Source organism: Heptranchias perlo, chromosome 2, assembly GCF_035084215.1.
Source record: "Heptranchias perlo isolate sHepPer1 chromosome 2, sHepPer1.hap1, whole genome shotgun sequence".
In the NCBI taxonomy this organism is placed as follows: Eukaryota; Metazoa; Chordata; class Chondrichthyes; order Hexanchiformes; family Hexanchidae; genus Heptranchias; species Heptranchias perlo.
The window spans coordinates 92,357,291-92,380,125 of NC_090326.1; the positions used below are offsets into that span (position 1 = coordinate 92,357,291).

Sequence of the window (22,835 nt, forward strand, 5' to 3'; positions counted from 1 at the left end):
ACCTCTCATTCTTCTAAACTCCAGTGAATACAGGCCCAACTTGTCCAACCTTTTCTCATAAGATAACCCCATCATCCCAGGAATCAGTCGAATGAACCTTCTCTGAACTGCCTCTAAACCAATTATGTCTTTTCTTAAATAAGGAGACCAAAACTGCACACAGTATTCTAGATGTGGTCTCACCAATGCCCTGAACAACTGTAGCAAAACATCTCTACTTTTATATTCCATTCCCCTTGCAATAAATGACAACATTCCAAGATAGAAGGATTAGAGGGATGGTGGGGGTCTTGAACTCACTGCCTGAAAGGGTGGTAGAGGCAGAAACCCTCAACTCATCTAGAAAGTACATGGATGTGCACTCAAAGTGCCATACCCTACAGGGCTACGGGCCAAGTGCTGGAAAGTGGGATTAAACTGGATAGCTCTTTTTGACCGGCATGGACACGATGGGCTGAATGGCCTCCTCCTATGCCGTAACTTTCTATGATTTTATGATTCTTGAAAAACCTCTTACATTTGCCAAATTTATGCTAAATGTCCTTAATTAAGATACACACCTTGAGATGAATGTTTGTAACTGACGAGGTTTTCAATGCTCACAAAGTAGAAGGGGGTGAATAATGTTACAAGCAAACAGTTATTGACTTTGTTTCATTGGACAAGTTCTTCACCCGATCAATTCTGTCTAATTTTGCTTGCAATGATTCCTACTGCTCTAATTTTAGATAGGGACCTAATGACAGACAGCATGGATTTAACAAACTTGAGATTTTATTAAAAAGTGAATAGTTAAAGAGAATGCAGTAGATGTAGTGTATTTGGATTTTCAGAGTATGTTCAATAAAGAGTCTCACAAGAAGTTTGTTAGAAAAGTTTAAGCATATGGTATAAGAGGAAATGTAGCAGCATGAATAGAAATTTGTTTGACGGACACAAAACAGTTAGAGTAATTGGGTGTTACTTAGGTTAGAGAAGGGTTGCAAGTGGTATACCCCAGGGGCCAGTGCTGGGTCCACTTTTGTTCTCCGTACAGAGTTAATTTGGATGTGGGCATTGAAAGTACTCTTAAAATTTGCTGATGTTACAAACAGCAAGGAGGACTGCAAAAGACTTCAGGAAGACATAGACAGGTTAGCGGAAAGGGCAGGTGTGAGGTTATACATTTTGGGAGGAAAAACAAGGAATGGGAGTATAAGCTGAATGGAATGATGATGAGAGGTATGGATAAACAAAGAGACCTAGGGGTTCAAATGCATAATTCCCTGAAAGTGTGAGTGCAGGTAGATAATGTCATTAAAAAGGCCAACAGCATTTTAGGTTTTATAAATTGGGGCATGGAGTACAGGAAGGTAGTACAAAATATTGATTAGGCCACTTTTTTTTGTTAAGCAACAGTAGTTTGGGTGTCCCATTGTAGAAGGGACATTAAAGCCATAGAGAGCATACAATGTAGGTTCACCATGATGATGCCAGTGATGGGAAGCTATAGTTCTGAGGAGAGGCTTGAGATACTAGGACTATTTGCACTGGAGCAGATAAGGCGAAGAAGAAATTTAAGAATTGGAAATGTTACACGCTTTTTGGAACAAGGGTGTAAGGATAAACCTGGCAGCTACAGTCCAGTCAGTTTAACCTCGGTGGTGGGGAAGCTTTTAGAAACAATAATCCGGGACAAAATTAATAGTCTCTTGGACAAGTGTGGATTAATAAAGGAAAGCCATTGCGGATTTGTTAAAGGCAAATCCTGTTTAACTAACTTGATTGAGTTTTTTGATGAGGTAACAGAGAGGGTGGATGAGGGCAATGCGGTTGATGTCGTGTATATAGACTTTCAAAAGGTGTTTGATAAAGTGCCACATAATGGGCTTGTCATCAAAGTTGAAGCCCATGGAATAAGAGGGGCAGTGGCAGCATGAATATGAAATTGGCTAAGTCAGGAAACAGAGTAGTGTTGAACAGTTGTTTTTCAGACTGGAGGAAGGAATACAGTGGTGTTCCCCAGGGGCCAGTACTAGGACCACTGCTTTTTTTGATATATATTAATATCTTGGACTTGGGTGTACAGGGCACAATTTCAAAATTTGCAGTTGACACAAAACTTGGAAGTGTAATGAACAGTGAGGAGGATAGTGATAAACTTCAAGAGGACATAGACAGGCTGGTGGAATGGGCGAATACATGGCAGGTGAAATTTAATGCAGAGAGGTGCAAAGTGATACATTTCCGCAGGAAAAATGAGGAGAGGAAATATAAACTAAATGGTACAATACTAAAGGGGGTGCAGGAACCGAGAGACAGGGGGTATATGTGCACAAATCTTTGAAGGTGACAGGACAAGTTGAGAAAGCAGATAAAAAAGCACGTGGGATTCTGGGCTTTATAAATAGAGGCATAGAGTACAAAAGCAAGGAGGTTATGTTGAACCTTTATAAAACATTGGTTCGGCCACACCTGGAGTATTGTGTCCAATTCTGGCACTGCACTTTACGAAGGATGAGAAAGCCTTAGAGAGGGTTTACTAGAATGATTCCAAGAATGAGGGACTTCAGCTACGTGGATAGACTGGAGAAGCTGGGGTTGTTCTCCTTAGAGCAGAGAAGGTTGAGAGTAGATTTGATAGACGTGTTCAAAATCATGAAGGGTTTAGATAAAATAAATAGAGAAACCATTCCCATTGGCAGAAGGGTTGAGAACCAGGGAACACAGATTTAAGGTGATTGGCAAAAGAATCAAAGGTGACGTGAGGAAAAACTTTTTTACGCAGCGAGTAGTTATGATCTGGAATGCGCTGCCTGAAAGGCTGGTGGAGGCAGATTCAATCTTGGCTTTCAAAAAGGAATTGGATAAATACTTGAAGGGAAAAAATTTGCAGAGCCAAGGGGGGAATGGGGCTAACTGGATTGCTCTTAAAAGAGCAGGCATGGGCTCAATGGGCCGAATGGCCTCCTGTGCTGTAACCATTCCACGATTCTAAGAGATTGTTAAAACTATGAAAGGTTTTGCTATAGTGAACAGGGTAAGACTATTACCGCGGGTTAATGACGAATTAAAAGGTGACCCATGCAGTTCAATGTAGAGAAATGTAAAATAATTACATGGGAACAAGGAGCCATTAGGTAGTAAATGAAGCATATTGATCGAGATCTGAATGGTTGTGAATTAACCTATGAAACTTTGCATAGCTGCAGTAACTTGTATATGTAAAACTAACTGGTCAAAGACCAGGTGGTGGGATTTTATGTTCTAATGGGCAGGATACTGTGCTGCATTGATAGAGTAAAAATCATGGATTGCATTATTGTTGTAAAAGATGCTGATCACCTCAACAGAGGTAGAATTCTTTTTTTTACTTAAAGGGATTCAAAGACAAGCAGCAAAACTGATTCTGGGTATCAGGTATGTGTTGCACTTAAGCAGGTTGGGCTTCTTTGGGAAAGAGGAAACTTCAAGGTGACCTAATTGATTTTCTGAAGGTTACCAAGGGAATTAGTTAGAAATCAGTTCGGTGGGTTGGATCTTTCAATAAGGGATTAGGCTGTTTGGCCAGCTGTCTTTTTTTTCCTGAAAGTTCTGCATTGCTGGAGCAGTACAAATGATTTGCATAGAAAATTAAAGTGTGCAAGTTTTGCTGTTTTTTTTTTAAACTGATCAAGATGTAAGAAGACTTTGGCATTGTTTTATTCAAAATTCCAAAAAATATGAAAATTGTTTTCCATATCAGCAGTGAGTAGTTAGCCATTCATAGGTGGTTAGATCCAGTATGAGCTTATTAATTTGACACCAATGATTGTTTTAGAGGCCATCTGCAGACACTTGTGCCGCCGTTGCCACTACAGTTATAGGGTAACTAATGTTGTGTTTGGAAATCTGTGTAAGTGAAGTTTTGAACCACTGCAGAATGCAAAAATTCTCTGTGGAATTGTAGGTGTCCTGAACATGGTCGGCCTTTAACTGTTGAACTATATTTATATTCAGTAGGCAAAACCACAACTATTGGTTACTTATTTTCTATAGCCGCATTAATACTGCATGTGTGGTCTTGGGACCCGGATATATATGTTCTCAGGCTCCAGACTGAGAATTAATGTGCTCTCACTCTCTCTCTCCTCTCTTTGTTTCTTTCTTTTTCTCCACTCTCTGTTTCGCTTGCCCTCTGCTCACTTCTTTCCCTTTCTCTTTCCCTTTCTCTTCCCCCCCCCCCCCCCCCCCGGCCAAAATCTGGGCATTGTTAATGTTATTTGTTCCTTCCCCAAATAACATGAATTGGTGCTGTGACTTGAATATAAAGACAAAAATACATATTTTAATGTATCATCTGACATCCTTAGATTCCGGACAACATAGTATAGTTGGAAAGCAGATTTAGTGCGGTAGGAATTTACACAAATCTTCTGTATGGAATTGATAATCACGGGTTTTAGTTCCCTGCAGTGGTAAATTTGAAAGTACTTTGTCTTCATGCATTTACTCAGAAAATCTCGTGTTGATGGTTACTCACTGTAGTTAGTAATGAGAGGGCCCTGTACTTTTAAGATACCAGAGCCAAGAGGTAATTAAATAGATTGTGTTACAAAAACTGTTTCCAATCAAATAAACTTTTTAAAAAATAAAATTGCTTTGTATCTTCACATTTTTGAGTTATGCTTTGATCTGCTGGTCCGTGACGCTGTGGTTTTCTGCAATGTGCATTTATCTTGTATTGAATGGTTTAGGTTTGCTTGTTTGTTACAGCTATCCTACACAATGCTATTTGGGAAGTATATCCGCAAGTGCTGTTTTTTGCTTTGTGCAGGAGACCTAATCTGAAAAAGGAGGAAATGTTGCTCACTCCAGCAATTCCTGTTTCTGCATAAATGGATTTGATGTATCCACCTTTTTTTTGTTCCTCTCGACCTTATTTTAATTTATCTGTATAGTTTTTAAAAAGTGGATGGCCAGGGTTTATGTAGTGTTTTTTTTATTAATTCATGGGATGTGGGCATCGCTGGCAAGGCTAGCATTTATTACCAATCTCTAATTGCCTTGAGAAGGTGGTGGTGAGCCGCCTCATGAACTGCTGCTGTCCGTGTGGTGAAGGTTCTCCCACAGTGCTGTTAGGTAGGGAGTTCCAGGATTTTGACTTATCTGAGGGGTTGCGAATGGAACTGAACACTGTGCAATCATCAGCAAAGGTCCCCACTTCTGATCTTATGTTGGAGGGAAGGTCATTGATGAAACAGCTGAAGATGGTTGGGCCTAGGACACTGCCCTGAGGAACTCCTGCAGGGATATCTTGGGGTTGAGATGATTGGCCTCCAACAACCACTACCATCTTCCCTCGTGCTGGGTATGACTCCAGCCATTGGAGAGTTTTCCCCCCGATTCCCATTGACTTCAATTTTACTAGGGCTCCTTGGTGCCACACTCTGTCAAATGCTGCCTTGATGTCAAGGGCAGTCACTCTCACCTCACCTCTGGAATTCATCTCTTTTGTCCATGTTTGGACCAAGGCTGTAATGCAGTCTAGAGCCTGGCGGAACCCAAACTGAGCATCGGTGAGCAGGTTATTGGTGAGTAAGTGCCGCTTGATAGCACTGTCGACGACACCTTCCATCACTTTGCTGATGATTGAGAGTAGACTGATGGGGCGATAACTGGCCGGATTGGATTTGCCCTGCTTTTTGTGAACAGGACATACCTGGGCAATTTTCCACATTGTCGGGTAGATGCCAGTGTAGTAGCTGTACTGGAACAGCTTGGCTAGAGGCGTGGTTAGATCTGGAGCACAAGTCTTCAGCACTACAGCCGGGATATTGTCGGGGCCCATAGCCTTTGCTGTATCCAGTGCATTCAGCTGTTTCTTGATATGTGGAGTGAGTCGAATTGGCTGAAAACTGGCTTCCATGATGGTGGGGATCTCGGGTGGAGGCTGCGATTGCTCTTCCACTAGGCACTTCCGGATGAAGATGGTTGCAAACGCTTCAGCCTTGTCTTTTGCACTCACATGCTGGGCCCTGCCATCATGGAGGATTGTAAACAGAGGTTACCATGGCAGGGTTGTGTGGTGTCGTGGACGCTGTTCTCCTGAAAGCTGGGTAATTTGCTGTGAACGATGGTAACCTCTGCAAGACATGCCAGATCATCGACACAGATACCACCATCACACGAGAGGACACCACCCACCAGGTGCACGGTTCATACTCCTGTGACTCGGCCAATGTTGTCTACCTCATACGTTGCAGGAAAGGATGCCCCAGAGCATGGTACATTGGCGAGACCATGCAGACGCTGCGACAACGGATGAACAATCGCCAAACAACAGGAGGGTTCTCTCTCTGTCGGGGAACACTTCAGCAGTCATGGACATTCAGCCACCGACCTTCGGGTAAGCATAATCCAAGGCGGCCTTCGAGACACACGACAACGCAAAATCGTCGAGCAGAAATTGATAGCCAAGTTCCGCACCCATGAGGACGGCCTCAACCAGGATCTTGGGTTCATGTCACACTACACGTAACCCCACCAGCGAACAAATGTTATCTGTTTTTAATATAACGGGTCATTGACTGTCTTCCTTCTCTCTCTCTTTTTTTGGGGGGGTTTGTATATTCGGTGGCCTTTTAGGTGACACCTTTCTGTCTGCTCACTGTGATTGCCTTGGCAACGGGCAGTAATCACCAGGCATTGTTCTGTGATTTTCAAATGCGAAGGATTCGAAAATTTCATTTCCACACCGTTCACCTGAGGAAGGAGGAAGCCTCCGAAAGCTTGTGGAATTTAAAATAAATTTGTTGGACTATAACTTGGTGTTGTAAAATTGTTTACAATTGTCAACCCCAGTCCATCACCGGCATCTCCACATCATCATGGAGGATGGGGATGTTCACGGAGCCTCCTCCTCCCGTTAGTTGTTTAATTGTCCACCACCATTCACGATTGGATGTGGCAGGACTGCAGAGCTTTGATCTGATCCGTTAGTTGTGGGATCGCTTAGCTCTGTCTATAGCATACATGTAGTCCTGTGTTGTAACATCACCAGGTTGGCACCTCATTTTTAGGTATGCCTGGTGCTGTTCCTGACATGCTCTTCTAATTCCTCATTGAACCAGGGTTGATCCCCTAGCTTGTTGGTAATGGTAGAGTGAGAGATATGCCAGGCTATGAGGTTACAGATTGTGGTGGAATACAATTCTGGTGCTTCTAATGGCCCACAGTGTCTCATGGATGCCCAGTTTTGAGCTGCTATTCTGAATCTATCCCATTTAGCACAGTGGTACTGCCACACAACATATTGGATGGTGTCCTCAGTGTAAAGACGGGACTTCGTCTCCACAAGGATTGTGCGGTGGTCATTCCTACCAATACTGTCAAGGACAGATGCAAATGCAACAGATAGATTGGTGAGGACGAGGTCAAGTAGGTTTTTCCCTTGTGTTGGTTCGCCCACCACTTGCCGCAGGCCCAATCTGGCAGCTATGTCCTTCAGGACTCGGCCAGCTCGGTCAGTAGCGGTGCTACCAAGCCACTCTTGGTGGTGGATGTTGAAGTCCCCCACCCAGAGTACATTCTGTGCCCTTACCATCTTCAGTGCTTCCTCCAAGTGTGCTCAACATGGAGGCGTACTGATTCATCAGCTGAGGGAGGGTGATAATCAGCAGGAGGTTTCCTTGCCCATGTTTGACCTGATGCCATGAGACTTCATGTGGTCCGGAATCAATGTTGAGGACTCCCAAGGCCATTCCCTCCTGACTCTATACCACTGTGCCGCCACCTCTGGTGGGTCTGTCCTGCCAGTGGGTCAGGACATACCCAGGGATGGTGATGGAGGAGTCTGGGACGTTGGCTGAAAGTTATGATTTTGTGAGTATGGCTATGTCAGGCTGTTGCTTGACTAGTGTATAGGGAGTTTTCTCAAAGTGTATGAGTTTTGTATTCTCACTAGCTGTATAGATGCAAATTTAACCTATAGGTAATGCATATGGAAGACTTCTGTTTGGGGGAAATGAGAATTTTATGGCAAGTAACAATTCCACTTAAGCTTATAGTATCAATAGAAAAATACCAATGTACTATGTATATATCCATTGACCATAAATAACTCTTATGTGGAAATGTTTGTTGCTTTATTTAGATTAGTTGAGTTTCAGCCAATTTGCTATGTAAACGATAGTTTTAAGAAAATAGAAAACAAAGGATCTTTTAGCGATGAGGAAAGAATTGCAAAATATTGGAAATTGAATAAAACCTAAAAATGCTGGAAATACATGAGGTCTGTCAATACCTGCAAAGAGAAAATATTTCAAAGAATTACTTTGTAATGTAAACATTGCGTTGAGCAAAGTTTTATTTTCCCCCGTTTACCTCTTATTTATTTCAGTTAATGTGTTGTTGTTTTTGGACTTGATGTGATTTCTGATGTTTACTGCTATTCCATGGCTATTCAGCAAATTTACTGAGTAATACATCACATGACTGATGAGGTAAACGTATTACATAACCTTATTGATATGGAAAAATATAACATGAATATTTATAATTCTATTTACCTACCACCTTATACTTACATACCCAATTACTAATTTTTACATTACGGACATGTGATACCCTGAAGTGTGATGTCTTTGAAAGATATGACATGGTGGATGCATGCTAATACAAGACTTCTAATTACATACATATTTTATGCATTTTCAGTGAGTTTTTTTTATTTTTGACTCTGACCTCCATTACAGTCTTCATCTTAGTGAACAGCAGATGCTGAAGGAATTAAAATTTGTCAACCAAACTAGCTTACATCTTCAATAAAGGAATGCAAGAGAATTTTTGTCTTGAATAATATCTTGCTTCCAGTACTGAATTAAGAGATTGGGTCCACCATTGTTAATAAGCCATTTCCCACACATTCTATCTTTGTGGTATTCTTTGTGGACCAATTAGGGACAAAAAAGGAGATCTTCTTGTGGAGGCAGAAGGCTGAGGTACTAAATGAATACTTTGCATCCGTCTTCACTAGAGAAGAGGATGCTGCCATTGTAGCAGTAAAGGAGGAGGTAGTAGCGATGTTGGATAGGATAAAAAAATAGATAAAGAGGAGGTGCTTAAAAGATTGGCAGTACTCAAAGTAGAAAATTCACCCGATCCAGATGGGATGCATCCTAGGTTACTGAGGGAAGTAAGGGTGGAAATTGCGGAGGCTCTGGCCACAATCTTCCAATCCTCCTTAGATATGGGGATGGTGCCGGAGGACTGGAGGATTGCAAATGTCACACCCCTGTTCAAAAAAGGAAAAAGGGATAAACCTGGCAATTGCAGGCCAGTCAGCCTAACATCAGTGGTGGGAAAACTTTTAGAGATAATCCAGGACAAAATTAATTGGCACTTGGAAAAGTATGGGCGAATAAATGAAAATCAGCAGTTTTGTTAAAGGAAAATTGTGTTGACTAACTTGATTGAGTTCGTTGATGAGGTAACGGAGAGGGTTGATGAGGGTAGTGCCATTGATGGTGTGTATATGGACTTTAAAAAGACATTTGATAAAGTACCACATAATAGACTGGTTAGCAAAATTAAAGACCATGGGATTAAAGGGACAAAATTGGCTACGGGACAGAAAGCAGAGAGTAGTGGTGAGTGGTTGTTTTTCAGACTGGAGGGAAGTATACAGTGGTGTTCCCCATGGGTCAGTATTAGGACCACTGCTCTATTTGATATATATTAATGACCTGGACTTGGGTATAGAGGGTATCATTTCAAAGTTTGCAGATGACATAAAACTCGTAAATGTAGTAAACAATGTGGAGGATAGTAACAGATTTGTGGCAGATGAAATTTAACGCAGAGAAGTGTGAATTGATGCATTTTGGTAGGAAGAATGAGGAGAGACTATATAAACTAAATGGTACAATTTTAAAGTGGGTGGAGGAACAGAGAGACCTGGGAGTGCACATACACAAATCTTTGAAGGTGGCAGGACAACATGAGAAGGCTGTTAAAAAAGCATATGGGATCCTGGGCTTTATTAATAGAGGCATAGAGTACAAAAGCAAGGAAGTTATGCTAAACCTTTATAAAACACTGGTTAGGCCTCAGCTGGAGAATTGTGTTCAATTCTGGGCACCACACTTTAGGAAGGATGTCAAGGCCTTAAAGAGGAAGCAGATGAGATTTACTAGAATGGTCCCAGGGACGAGGGTCTTCAGTTATGTGGAGAGACTGGAGAAGCTGGGGTTATTCTCCTTAGTCAGAGAAGATTTAATAAAGATGTTCAAAATCATGAACGGTTTTGATAGATTAAATAAGGAGAAACTGTTTCCAGTGCCAAAAGGGTTGGTAACCAGAGGACGCAGATTTAAGGTGATTGTCAAAAGAACCAGAGGCGACATGAGGAAACATTTTTTTATGCAGTGAGTAATTATGATCTGGAATGCACTGCCTGAAAGGGTGGTAGAAGCAGATTCAATAGTAACTTTCAAAAGGGAATCGGATAAATACTTGAAGGGAAAAAATTTACAGGGCTATGGGGCAAGAGATGGGGAATGGGACTAATTGGATAGCTTTTTCAAAGAGCCAGCATAGGCACGATGGGCCTACTATAATACTATGATATTTATAAAGTTTAATTTATGCCTGCTAAAAGTTTGTTAAAATCTGCTGTAGAATGCACACACTTGTCAATCTATCACAAAATTGCCTATAAACCAATCAAATGTTTATGATGGTCCTTTTAGCGAAGTTGCTACCTTCACACACCTATAGTTGTGAATTTAAGTCTTGCCTCTGGAACACATGAACCATGTGTATGACTGAAGTCTTGTTTACTATTGGGGTTGCAGAGGTTCATGTTGTCCAGTCCTCAGTAAGCTCGTCTTCTGCCAGCTAAAGAAGAATCACAATTCAAATTCTGCTGAAATTTTGTTAATATATGTGATAAACAACAAATGCAAATGGAAATTATATATGTGTTTTGATTTGGTGCATACATAAAGCCTAAAGGATGCTGCATCTTTAACCCTTGCCTCGAACTTTGATCTTTCAGGTATACCAAAATGTCGGACAAAAGTGATTTAAAAGCCGAACTGGAGCGTAAAAAGCAACGATTGGCTCAGATACGAGAAGAGAAAAAACGTAAAGAGGAAGAAAGGAAAAAGAAAGAGGTCAGTCAATGTGGAAAAATGATTAATGCAGAATGCTTCATACTAGCCATGAAATAGGAAATGGAATTGATTTGAACCTATTCAATTTTATTAGTATCTTGCAAGCAGAGTAGGAGTTGTAAAATGCTACTATTTTCTTTATCCCACTTGTCCAATGGTGGAACTAGGCATAAGTGTATTAAGAAATATTCATCCTGCACACATTGGGCCCGATATTACCATGGCAGTGGGTTCGCGGCGGGGGGGGGGGGTCTATTGGGCGCGTGGGTAACGCGCCCGGTGAAATGAGTCTACTCCGCGCGGAATTGCAGGATAATTGGAGCCACTTACCTTTGCTTCCGGGTTTCCCGCTAGTAAGCTGCGCGGCGGGCGGACTGTGCATGCGCAGTAAGGTCTGTCAGCTGGAGGAGCTCTATTTAAAGGGGCAGTCCACCAATGCTCCTCCTGCAGCAAACAACGAATGCTACACCATGGAGCAGGCCTGGGGGAAGGCTGCCCCAAGATTCTCAGACTCCTCACTCCAGCTGCTGCTGGATAGGGTGAGGAGGAGGAGGAGGGAAATATTGTTCCCATCTGATGGGAGGAAGTGCCCTCCCTCCACCACGAGGAAGGCCTGGCTGGAGGTGGCAGAGGAGGTCAGCAGCTGCAGCAACGTTGCACGAACCTGGGTCCAGTGCCGCAAGAGATTTAATGATCTAACCAGGTCAGGCAAAGTGAGTAAACTTGTGCGTTCTCCCACACTCCATCTTCCACATCACCTCCACCACCACACAACTCCTTCTGCACTGCCACCACAACGCTCTCGCATCACTCCTCACATCCACTCAACTATCATCCTCACCGTGCCTGCACGTACTCACCGCCCCTGTCCTCATTCGAACATGACCACGCACCCCAATCCTCATACAATATCATGGCCACGTTGAACACGCACCCTCCCATCCATCTTCCTCACGCTCAACCCACCCACACCAATGCATGCAGCGTCTCGCCATGCAACCATCACTCAATCACGCCTGTGTTTTGCCTTGATAGGAGAAGAGATGCCAGAACGCCCGGGAGAGGGCACGGACCGGAGGAGGCCCGCCACACCAGGTGGTCCTAACGGACGCGGAGCAGCAGGCGTTAGAGATCAGCCGCACGCCGGAGTGCCTGTCCGCTGGGGTTGCACAAACGGCCGGTGACAGAAAGCTAACACTCAGCACTCATGATAGCGAATGATCTTAGCATCACTTGGCATCTGCAGCACCTCAACATCTGTCCACATGCCTAATATTGCTTTCTGTTCTCTCGCAGGTCCATCTGCGAGCGTCGTGAGCGTGGAGGGCGATTCCTCAGAGGACCTGCCAGTCTCTGAGGGTCCGTCGTCACATCTGAGCCATGCATCCACCAGCGCAGATACACACACCTCGGTGGGCCCCCGTCCTCACTTAGTTGGGCTTGCACATGGTGAGTCACCACGCACATGTGAGCATGAGCAGACCCAGGTGGCATGGGCAGCCGTGGAGAGTCCGCGTCGGTGGGAGCACTCTTCTCCAGGCTTTGCTCAGCTGGACCCAGATGCTGAACCCTGGGGGCCAGCCGTGAAAAGGAGAGTCGTCGAGGGGCAGCAGAACATCACCGAGATACTGGAACAGGTGCCACGTGCACTCTCCACAATTGCGCAGGTGATGGAGGAGTCCAACTCCTGCACGAGGGGACTGGTGGCACAGGTACAGGAGGGTTTCTCCGAGATAGTGTCGCGGGTAGGTGCGGGAATGTCTGCGATGGAGGAAAGGCTAGCCTCCCTCGAGCGTCAAGCACGGCTCAACAATGAGTCCATTTAGGCCCTGACAACGGCTGTTCGGATTCAGGGTGAGCAACATTCTGCCGCCTTAAACGGGCTGACAGATACTTTACAGGTGGCCTTCCAAGGCCTCACACAAGTCCTCCAAACTGCCGTCCAGCAGTGGAAGGAGTGATGTGGGCCTGGACCACGAGAGGGATGATGGTGAAAGGGGACATGGAAGCGGGGACGCCACTCAAGGCGCTCCCACGTCTCACCTGTTGCCCCCCTCTCAACCAGTACCCGCAATGCTGCCTCCTCTCCAGGTGGCCGAGTCTGCCCCTGCACAGGTGCAGGTGGAGCAGCCTTTGGAGGGGCCCTCACGGGCACCGAAACCCAGAGGGCGTCGGCCCAAAGCATCTAATCGGTCAGGGCATGGACAAGAGCAACCTGCCACTACCTCTGCTGCAGCCACAGGGGGAGCACCACGTAGGGGTTCCCGGAAGCACAAGGCAAAGGTGTTGTGAGCACAATGGGAATGCACAAGGGTGCTTGATGATTTGTCATGATTTTTATTTATATTTGTTTAGTTCACATGCACAATAAACCCCATTGTTATCACCAATACTGCCACGTCTTGCCCATTCTTGACTGGCTTGTGCAATAGGTTCCGTTCGTGGGGCTCACCATGAAGACGGACACTTGGTCCCACCCATTGGGTCATACTATAGTGGGTGCAGGTGTAGTTGCACCACTGTTTTGTGCAGGGGGCAGGGGAGGGGGCTGCTGTGGCCGCTCCTCTGTCCAGGTGATGAGGACTGGACTCTTCAGACAGTCTGATGTTAGGAGAACCGTTCACATATCAGTGACTCCCTGGCCTCACAAGCAGCCAGGTGAGCTGCTGTTCTGCCCATAGCTCGTTCCTCCTCCTCGGCCTCCTCTTCGTCCCCCTCCTCCTCCTCGTCCTCAATATGGGTGGCAGATGTGGAAGGGGCCTCTTCCAGCAGCACCCCTCTCTGTTGTGCAGGGCACAACAGACGACTATGATGCGTCCCACTCTGCGTGGCGTGTATTGGAGCGCTCCCCTAGACTGATCAAGGCACCTGAAGCGCATCTTGAGCAGCCCTATAGCATGCTCAATTGTGGACCTGGTAGCGATGTGGCTGTCGTTATATCGACGCTGTGGCTCGGTGGTGGGGTTCCTCAGAGGTTTCATAAGCCACGTGTGCAGGGGATATCCCTTGTCGCCGAGGAGCCAGCCGTTGCCGGTGTTGGGTGAGTGGAAGAGGGGCGGCACGGTGGACTCCCTGAGGATGAAGGAATCGTGGCAGCTGCCAGGGTATCTGGTGTACACGTGAAGGAATCTCTTGCGGTGGTCACAGATGAGCTGAGTGTTTATGGAGTGATACCTCTTCCTGTTGATGAACTGTCCTGGCTCATGTGGAGGTGCTCGTATTGCTATATGGGTGCAATCGATTATACCCTGCACCCATGGGTATCCAGCCACAGTGTGGAATCCAACTGCCCTCTCCATCTGGCTGCGGTCATCCATGGGGAAGTTGATGTAGTGCGAGGCCCTGTGAAACATGCTGTCGGTTACCTGCCTTATGCACTTGTGTGCAGACGACTGAGAGACATCGGTGATGTCCCCGGTGGCACCCTGGAAGGATCCGGAGGCGAAGAAGTTGAGGGCAGTGGTGACTTTGACAGCGACAGGTAAGAAGATGGTGCTCGGTCCATCCGGGAGCAGCTCGTCATTAAGGAGGCTGCAGATGTCCGCAACTACCTGGCAACTGACTCTGAGCCTCCGTATGCACTGCTCCTCATAGAGGTCCAGGAAGCTGAGCCTCGGTCTGTAGACCCTGTGGCGGGGGTAGGGCCTTCTGCAACGCATATCTCTGCGGTTGCTCTCCTTCCTGCTGTGCAGGTGGATGTGTCACAGCACCGTGTTGTGGAGCTCCACATGTCAGGGGTGGCCGGCGAGGCTGGTGATGCTGTTCGTCCTCCGAGGAGGTTATGACTGCAGCTACGGCGGCCCCCATCCGTAAGGTGTACGTCTGAGGGGGTCTGCAAAGTAGGTAAATGTGTCCGCACACCGGGGTTGAACATAAGAACATAAGAAATAGGAGCAATAGTAGGCCAATCGGCCCCTTGAATAAGATCATGGCTGATCTGATCCTAACCTCAAATCTAAATTCATGTCCAATTTCCTGCCCGCTCCCCGTAACCCCTAATTCCCTTTACTTCTAGGAAACTGTCTATTTCTGTTTTAAATTTATTTAATGATGTAGCTTCCACAGCTTCCTGGGGCAGCAAATTCCACAGACCTACCACCCTCTGAGTGAAGAAGTTTCTCCTCATCTCAGTTTTGAAAGAGCAGCCCCTTATTCTAAGATTATGCCCCCTAGTTCTAGTTTCACCCATCCTTGGGAACATCCTTACCGCATCCACCTGATCAAGCCCCTTCACAATCTTATATGTTTCAATAAGATCGCCTCTCATTCTTCTGAACTCCAATGAGTAGAGTCCCAATCTACTCAACCTCTCCTCATATGTCCGCCCCCTCATCCCCGGGATTAACCGAGTGAACCTTCTTTGTACTGCCTCGAGAGCAAGTATGTCTTTTCTTAAGTATGGACACCAAAACTGTATGCAGTATTCCAGGTGCGGTCTCACCAATACCTTATATAACTGCAGCAATACCTCCCTGTTTTTATATTCTATCCCCCTAGCAATAAAAGCCAACATTCCGTTGGCCTTCTTGATCACCTGCTGCACCTGCATACTAACCTTTTGATTTTCTTGCACTAGGACCCCCAGATCCCTTAGTACTGCAGTACTTTCCAGTTTCTCGCCATTAAGATAATAACTTGCTCTCTGATTTTTCCTGCCAAAGTGCATAACCTCACATTTTCCAATATTGTATTGCATCTGCCAAATCTCCGCCCACTCACCCAGCCTGTCTATATCCCCTTGTAGGTTTTTTATGTCCTCCTCACTCTCTACTTTCCCTCCCATCTTTGTATCATCTGCAAACTTTGATATGTTACACTTGGTCCCCTCCTCCAAATCGTTAATATAGATTGTAAAGAGTTGGGGACCCAGCACCGACCCCTGCGGAACACCACTGGCTACTGGTTGCCAGTCCGAGAATGAACCATTTATCCCAACTCTCTGCTTCCTGTTAGATAACCAAGCCACCCTTGGAACCAATTCGCCGAGGTTCCAGATCGGTGAATTTTATTGTTAGGAGGAGGGTGGTGGAGGCCAAACTTTGCCCAAAGTGACAGAGTGGCCTCCTGCAATGAGTGAGGGTCTCCTCCCCCACCCCCCCCCCACCTCCCCACCTGTCAAATGGACCTTTGCAGCTGCCACAGGCTGATGGCTGCAACACGTCCATTTGAACTGGGAGTGTTTCCCCCAGTACGGGAAACAGTCTCAGTTCATTGCAAAATCCCATCCCTGCTAAAATATCAGGTCAATCAGGTCTGTGAACAACCTGAAGTACCTGTTCAATTACCTTAAGTGACACCCCGCCGGCTTTAATTGCCGGCGGGAGTCCCCCATGCGGGGGCTGCGCACGCACGTACATCAGCGCGTCATTGGGGAACCCGGAAATGGGGTGGGTTGGAGCCGGGCTCCTGACCCGCCCCGGGAATCCCCGATTTTCGTAGCCCCCCCCCCAGCCATCACGCACCTGATCGCGGGTGCTAAAATTGAGCCCTTTGTGTCTGTCTTCACGGAAGAAGACTCAAAAAAAACCTTCCAGAAATACTAGAGAACCAAGGGTCTGGTGAGAACGAGGGACTGAAAGAAAGTAGTATTAGTAAAAAAAAAGTGCTTGAGAAATTAATGGGACTGAAAGTCGATAAACCCCAGGTATCTGATGATCTACATCCCAGGGTTTTGAAAGAGGTGGCTATAGAGATAGTGGATGCATTGGTTGTCATCTTCCAAAATTCTATAGATTCTGGAATGGTTCCTGCAGATTGGAGGGTATCAAATGTAACCCCACTATTTAAGAAAGGAGGGAGAGAGAAAACAGGGAACTACAGACCTGTTAGCCTGATATCAATAGTAGGGAAAATGCTAGAATCTATTATAAAGAATGTGATAACAGGACACTTAGAAAATAGTAATAGGATTTGGCAATCAACGTGGACTTATGAAAGGGAAATCATGTTTGATAAACCTATTGGAGTTCTTTGAGGATGTAACTAGTAGAATAGATAAAGGGGAACCAGTAGATGTGGTATATTTGGATTTTCAGAAGGCTTTCAATAAGTTCCCACAGGAGGTTGGTGAACAAAGTTAGAGCACATGGAATTGGGAGTAATATACTGGCATGGATTAAGAATTGGTTAACAGACAGAAAACAGAGAGTAGGAATAAACGGATCTTTTTCAGATTGGCAGATTGTGACTAGTGGGGTACCGCAGGGATCAGTGCTTGGGCCCCCGCTATTCACAATCTATATCAATGATTTGGAAGAGGGGACCAAATGTAACATTTCCAAGTTTGCTGATGACTCAAAACTAGGTGCAAATGTGAGTTGTGAGGAGGTTGCAAAGAAGCTTCAAGGGGATATAGACAGGCGAAGTGAGTGGGCAAGAACATGGCAGATGGAATATAATGTGGAAAATGTGAAGTTATCCACTTTGGTAGGAAAAACAAAAATGCAGATTATTTTTTAAATGGTGAGAGATTGGGAAATGTTGATGTTCAAAGGGACCTGGGTGTCCTTATACATAAGTCACTGAAAGCTGACATGCAGTTGCAGCAAGCAATTAGGAAGGCAAATGATATGTTGGCTTTTATTATAAGAGGATTTGAGTACGGGAGTAAAGATGTCTTACTGCAATTATATTGGGCATTGGTGAGACTGCACCTGGAGTATTGTGTACAATTTTGGTCTCCTTACTTAAAGGATATGCTTGCCATAGAGGGAGTGCAATGAAGGTTCACCAGCCTGATTCCTGGGATGGCGGGATTGTCGTATGAGGAGAGATTGAGTCGACTCGGCCTGTATTCTCTAGAGTTCAGAAAAATGAGAGGTGATCTCAAGGAAACATACAAAATTCTTACAGTGCTCGTCAGGGTAGATGCAGGGAGGATGTTTCCCTTGGCTGAGGAGTCTAGAACCAGGGGTCACAGTCTCAGAATAAGGGGTAGGCCATTTAGGACTGCGATGAGGAGAAATTTCTTCACTCAGAGGATGGTGAATCTTTGGAATTCTCTACCCCAGAGGGCTGTGGAGGCTCAGTCATTGAGTACATTCAAAACAGATCAATAGATTTCTAGATATTAAAGGCATCAAGGGATATGGGGATAGTGCAGAAAAATGCCGTTGAAGTAGACGATCAGCCATGATCTTGTTGAATGGCGGAGCAGGCTCGAGGGGCTGGATGGCCTACTCCTGCTCCTATTTCTTATGTACACCCTGGTCCGTCATTTTTTAAAAATTCATTGATGGGATGTGGGCATCGCTGGCAAGGGAGTGCAATGAAGGTTCACCAGCCTGATTCCTGGGATGGCGGGATTGTCGTATGAGGAGAGATTGAGTAGACTAGGCCTGTATTCACCATCCTCTGAGTGAAGAAATTTCTCCTCATCGCAGTCCTAAATGGCCTACCCCTTATTCTGAGACTGTGACCCCTGGTTCTAGACTCCTCAGCCAAGGGAAACATCCTCCCTGCATCTACCCTGACGAGCACTGTAAGAATTTTGTATGTTTCCTTGAGATCACCTCTCATTTTTCTGAGAAACTTCTTCACTCAGAGGGTGGTAGGCTGTGGAATTTGCTGCCCCAGGAAGCTGTGGAAGCTACATCATTAGATAAATTTAAAACAGAAATAGACAGTTTTCTAGAAGTAAAGGGAATTAGGGGTTATGGGGAGCGGGCAGGAAATTGGACATGAAGCTGAGTTCGGATCGGTCAATGCCCTGTGGGTGGCGGAGAGGGCCCAGGGGCTGAGTGGCCGGGTCCTGCTCCTACTTCTTGTGTTCTTTAGATTTGTGGTTGGGATCAGATCAGCCATGATCTTATTGAATGGCGGAGCAGGCTCGAGGGGCCGACTGGCCTACTCCTGCTCCTATTTCTTATGTTCTTATTGCCCACCCTTAATTGCACTCCTTAATATATATCAAAAAAAGCAGTGGTCCTAGTACCGACCCCTGGGAAACACCACTGTATACCTTCCTCCAGGTCTGAAAAACAACCGTTCACCACTACTCTGTTTCCTGTCACTTAGCCAATTTCGTATCCATGCTGCCACTGCCCCTTTTTAATCCATAGGCTTGTCAGCAAATTTAAAGCCCATTATGTGGCACTTTATCAAATGCGTTTTGAAAGTCCATGTACATAACACCAACTGTATTGCCCACATCAGCCCTCTCTGTTACCTCATCAAAAAACTCAAGCAAGTTAGTTAAACACGATTTGCCTTTAACAAATCCATGCTGGCTTTCCTTTATTAATCCACTCTTGTCCAAATGACTCTTAATTTTGTCCTGGATTATCATTTCTAAAAGCTTCCCCATCACCAAAGTTAAATTGACTGCTGTGTAGTTGCCGGGTTTATCCTTGCACACTTTTTTGAATTTCTCCTGTCGTTACCATAATATTTGATAGGCGCTGGTACTTAGAACATAAGAGAACATAAGAACATAAGAAATTGGAGCAGGAGTAGGCCAATCGGCCCCTCGAGCCTGCTCCGCCATTCAATAAGATCATGGCTGATCTGATCCCAACCACAAATCTAAAGAACACAAGAAGTCGGAGCAGGACCCGGCCACATAGCCCCTGGGCCCTCTCCGCCACCCACAGGGCATTGACCGATCCGAACTCAGCTTCATGTCCAATTTCCTGCCCGCTCCCCATAACCCCTAATTCCCTTTACTTCTAGGAAACTGTCTATTTCTGTTTTAAATTTATCTAATGGTGTAGCTTCCACAGCTTCCTGGGGCAGCAAATTCCACAGACCGACCACCCTCTGAGTGAAGAAGTTTCTCCTCATCTCAGTTTTGAAAGAGCAGCCCCTTATTCTAAGATTATGCCCCCTAGTTCTAGTTTCACCCATCTTTGGGAACATCCTTACTGCATCCACCCGATCAAGACCCTTCACAATCTTATATGTTTCAATAAGATCGCCTCTCATTCTTCTGAACTCCAATGAGTAGAGTCCCAATCTACTCAACCTCTCCTCATATGTCCGCCCCCTCATCCCCGGGATTAACCGAGTGAACCTTCTTTGTACTGCCTCGAGAGCAAGTATGTCTTTTCTTAAGTATGGAGACCAAAACTGTATGCAGTATTCCAGGTGCGGTCTCACCAATACCTTATATAACTGCAGCAATACCTCCTTGTTTTTATATTCTATCCCCCTAGCAATAAAAGCCAACATTCCGTTGGCTTTCTTGATCACCTGCTGCACCTGCATACCAACTTTTTGATTTTCTTGCACTAGGACCCCCAGATCCCTTTGTACTGCAGTACTTTCCAGTCTCTCGCCATTAAGAAAATAATTTGCTCTCTGATTTTTCCTGCCAAAGTGCATAACCTCACATTTTCCAATATTATATTGCATCTGCCAAATCTCCGCCCACTCACCCAGCCTGTCTATATCCCCTTGCAGGTTTTTTATGTCCTCCTCACTCTCTACTTTCCCTCCCATATTTGTATCATCTGCAAATTTTGATATGTTGCACTCGGTCCCCTCCTCCAAATCGTTAATATAGATTGTAAAGAGTTGGGGACCCAGCACCGACCCCTGTGGAACACCACTGGTTACTGGTTGCCAGTCCGAAAATGAACCATTTATCCCAACTCTCTGCTTCCTGTTCGATAACCAATCCTCCACCCATGCCAGAATATTACCCCCAATCCCGTGATTTTTTATCTTAAGTAATAATCTTTTATGTGGCACCTTGTCGAATGCCTTCTGGAAGTCTAAATACACTATGTCCACTGGTTCCCCTTTATCCACCCTATACGTTATATCCTCGAAGAACTCAAGCAAATTTGTCAGACATGACTTCCCCTTCATAAAGCCATGCTGACTTTGTCCTATTATGGATATTATTTATTTCTGATGACATGGACAGAGATTGGATGGGTGATCTTGCAGACAATACTTAACTAACATCATTAATGTAATGGAGAGTATAAATGCCACCAATCACAATTAATTTTCCCTGAGCACGTTGAAATAGAAGTAGCAAGAGGCCCTGCCACTGCTAGAAGAATAGAGTCATTGAACTTCGACATTGAAATTGGTAGACTAAGTGCTATAGTTCTACCACTGGAGGCATTGAGAATCCTGAAGGCCATTTGGTATTTATCAAAGGAAGGGGAAATATTTGCCAGTTACATTGTGAATTTTGTGCACTATTGAATCTTCTATCTTCAAAATCTATTAAATTATCTTTATCAGCATCTCATTACTTCTTGGATGTGGATTGTTTTGTATAATCCACCTTAAAGAATCAGAAGGCGGCCTGGAAACTTTCTAGCACCCAGGTGCCACCAGCCTTCTCGTGTCTGGCCTTGTCTCCCAGCCTCAGAACCAGATCTTCCTGCACATCTAGACTCTGCATTCCCTCCGATCCTCAGGTCCAGACCCACCTTCACTGTGCTCCTAGGTAACCAAAGGATTTTAATTTTGTAGAATGAGTTTCTGCCAAAACTTAAGAACACCCAATAACCTGGTTTGTTGGACTGCAAAATATACTAGTTAGCATTATTGAGCAAGGTAAAGTAATATTTGTAGATATGCGCATATTTGCTGAAAAAAGTTTATTAGCAATGTTTTTTTTATTCGTTCATGGGATGTGGGCCTCGCTGGCGAGGCCAGCATTTATTGCCCATCCCTAATTGCCCTTGAGAAGGTGGTGGTGAGCCGTCTTCTTGAACCGCTGCAGTCCGTGTGGTGAAGGTTCTCCCACAGTGCTGTTAGGAAGGGAGTTCCAGGATTTTGACCCAACGACGATGAAAGAACGGCGATATATTTCCAAGTCGGGATGGTGTGTGACTTGGAGGGGACCGTGCAGGTGGTGTTGTTCCCATGTGCCTGCTGCTCTTGTCCTTCTAGGTGGTAGAGGTTGCGGATTTGGGAGGTGCTGTTGAAGAAGCCTTGGCGAGTTGCTGCAGTGCATCCTGTGGATGGTACACACTGCAGCCACAGTGCGCCGGTGGTGAAGGGAGTGAATGTTTAGGGTGGTGGATGGGGTGACAATCAAGTGGGTTGCTTTGTCCTGGATGGTGTCGAGCTTCTTAAATGTTGTTGCAGCTGCACTCATCCAGGCAAGTGGAGAGTATTCCATCACACTCCTGACTTGTGCCTTGTAGATGGTAGAAAGGCTTTGGGGAGTCAGGAGGTGAGTCACTCGCCACAGAATACCCAGCCTCTGACCCGGCACTTGTCTGGTGCAAATGTTACTTGCCACTTATCAGCCCAAGCCTGGATGTTGTCCAGGTCTTGCTGCATGTGGGCTCGGACTGCTTCATTATCTGAGGGGTTGCGAATGTAACTGAACACTGTGCAATCATCAGCGAACATCCCCATTTCTGACCTTATGATGGAGGGAAGGTCATTGATGAAGCAGCTGAAGATGGTTGGGCCTAGGACACTGCCCTGAGGAACTCCTGCAGCAATGCCCTGGGGCTGAGATGATTGGCCTCCAACAACCACTACCATCTTCCTTTGAGCTAGGTATGACTCCAGCCACTGGAGAGTTTTCCCCCTGATTCCCATTGACTTCAATTTTACTAGGGCTCCTTGGTGCCACACTCCGTCAAATGCTGCCTTGGTGACAAGGGTAGTTAATAACCATTAGCCTTGCAACTCAAACCAGATCACAGCAAGCTTATAAAAATCTGTTTGGAACTTTTGCAGCAAGAGAAAGTATGAAAGAAAATTAGAGACAAACATAGAGAA

The 22,835-nt window shown here is 45.3% G+C and overlaps 1 protein-coding gene across 1 annotated transcript in view; it reads left to right on the forward strand.

Annotated features, from left to right (window-relative positions):
• Positions 1-22,835, forward strand: part of dync1i1a (dynein cytoplasmic 1 intermediate chain 1a) — a 236,830-nt gene that overhangs the window by 19,008 nt on the left and 194,987 nt on the right. The window contains exon 2 of the mRNA XM_068004236.1: positions 11,018-11,135. Within this exon, the coding sequence (XP_067860337.1) occupies positions 11,028-11,135 (108 nt within the window). The 5' untranslated portion in view covers positions 11,018-11,027. The remainder of the gene's footprint in view (positions 1-11,017; positions 11,136-22,835) is intronic.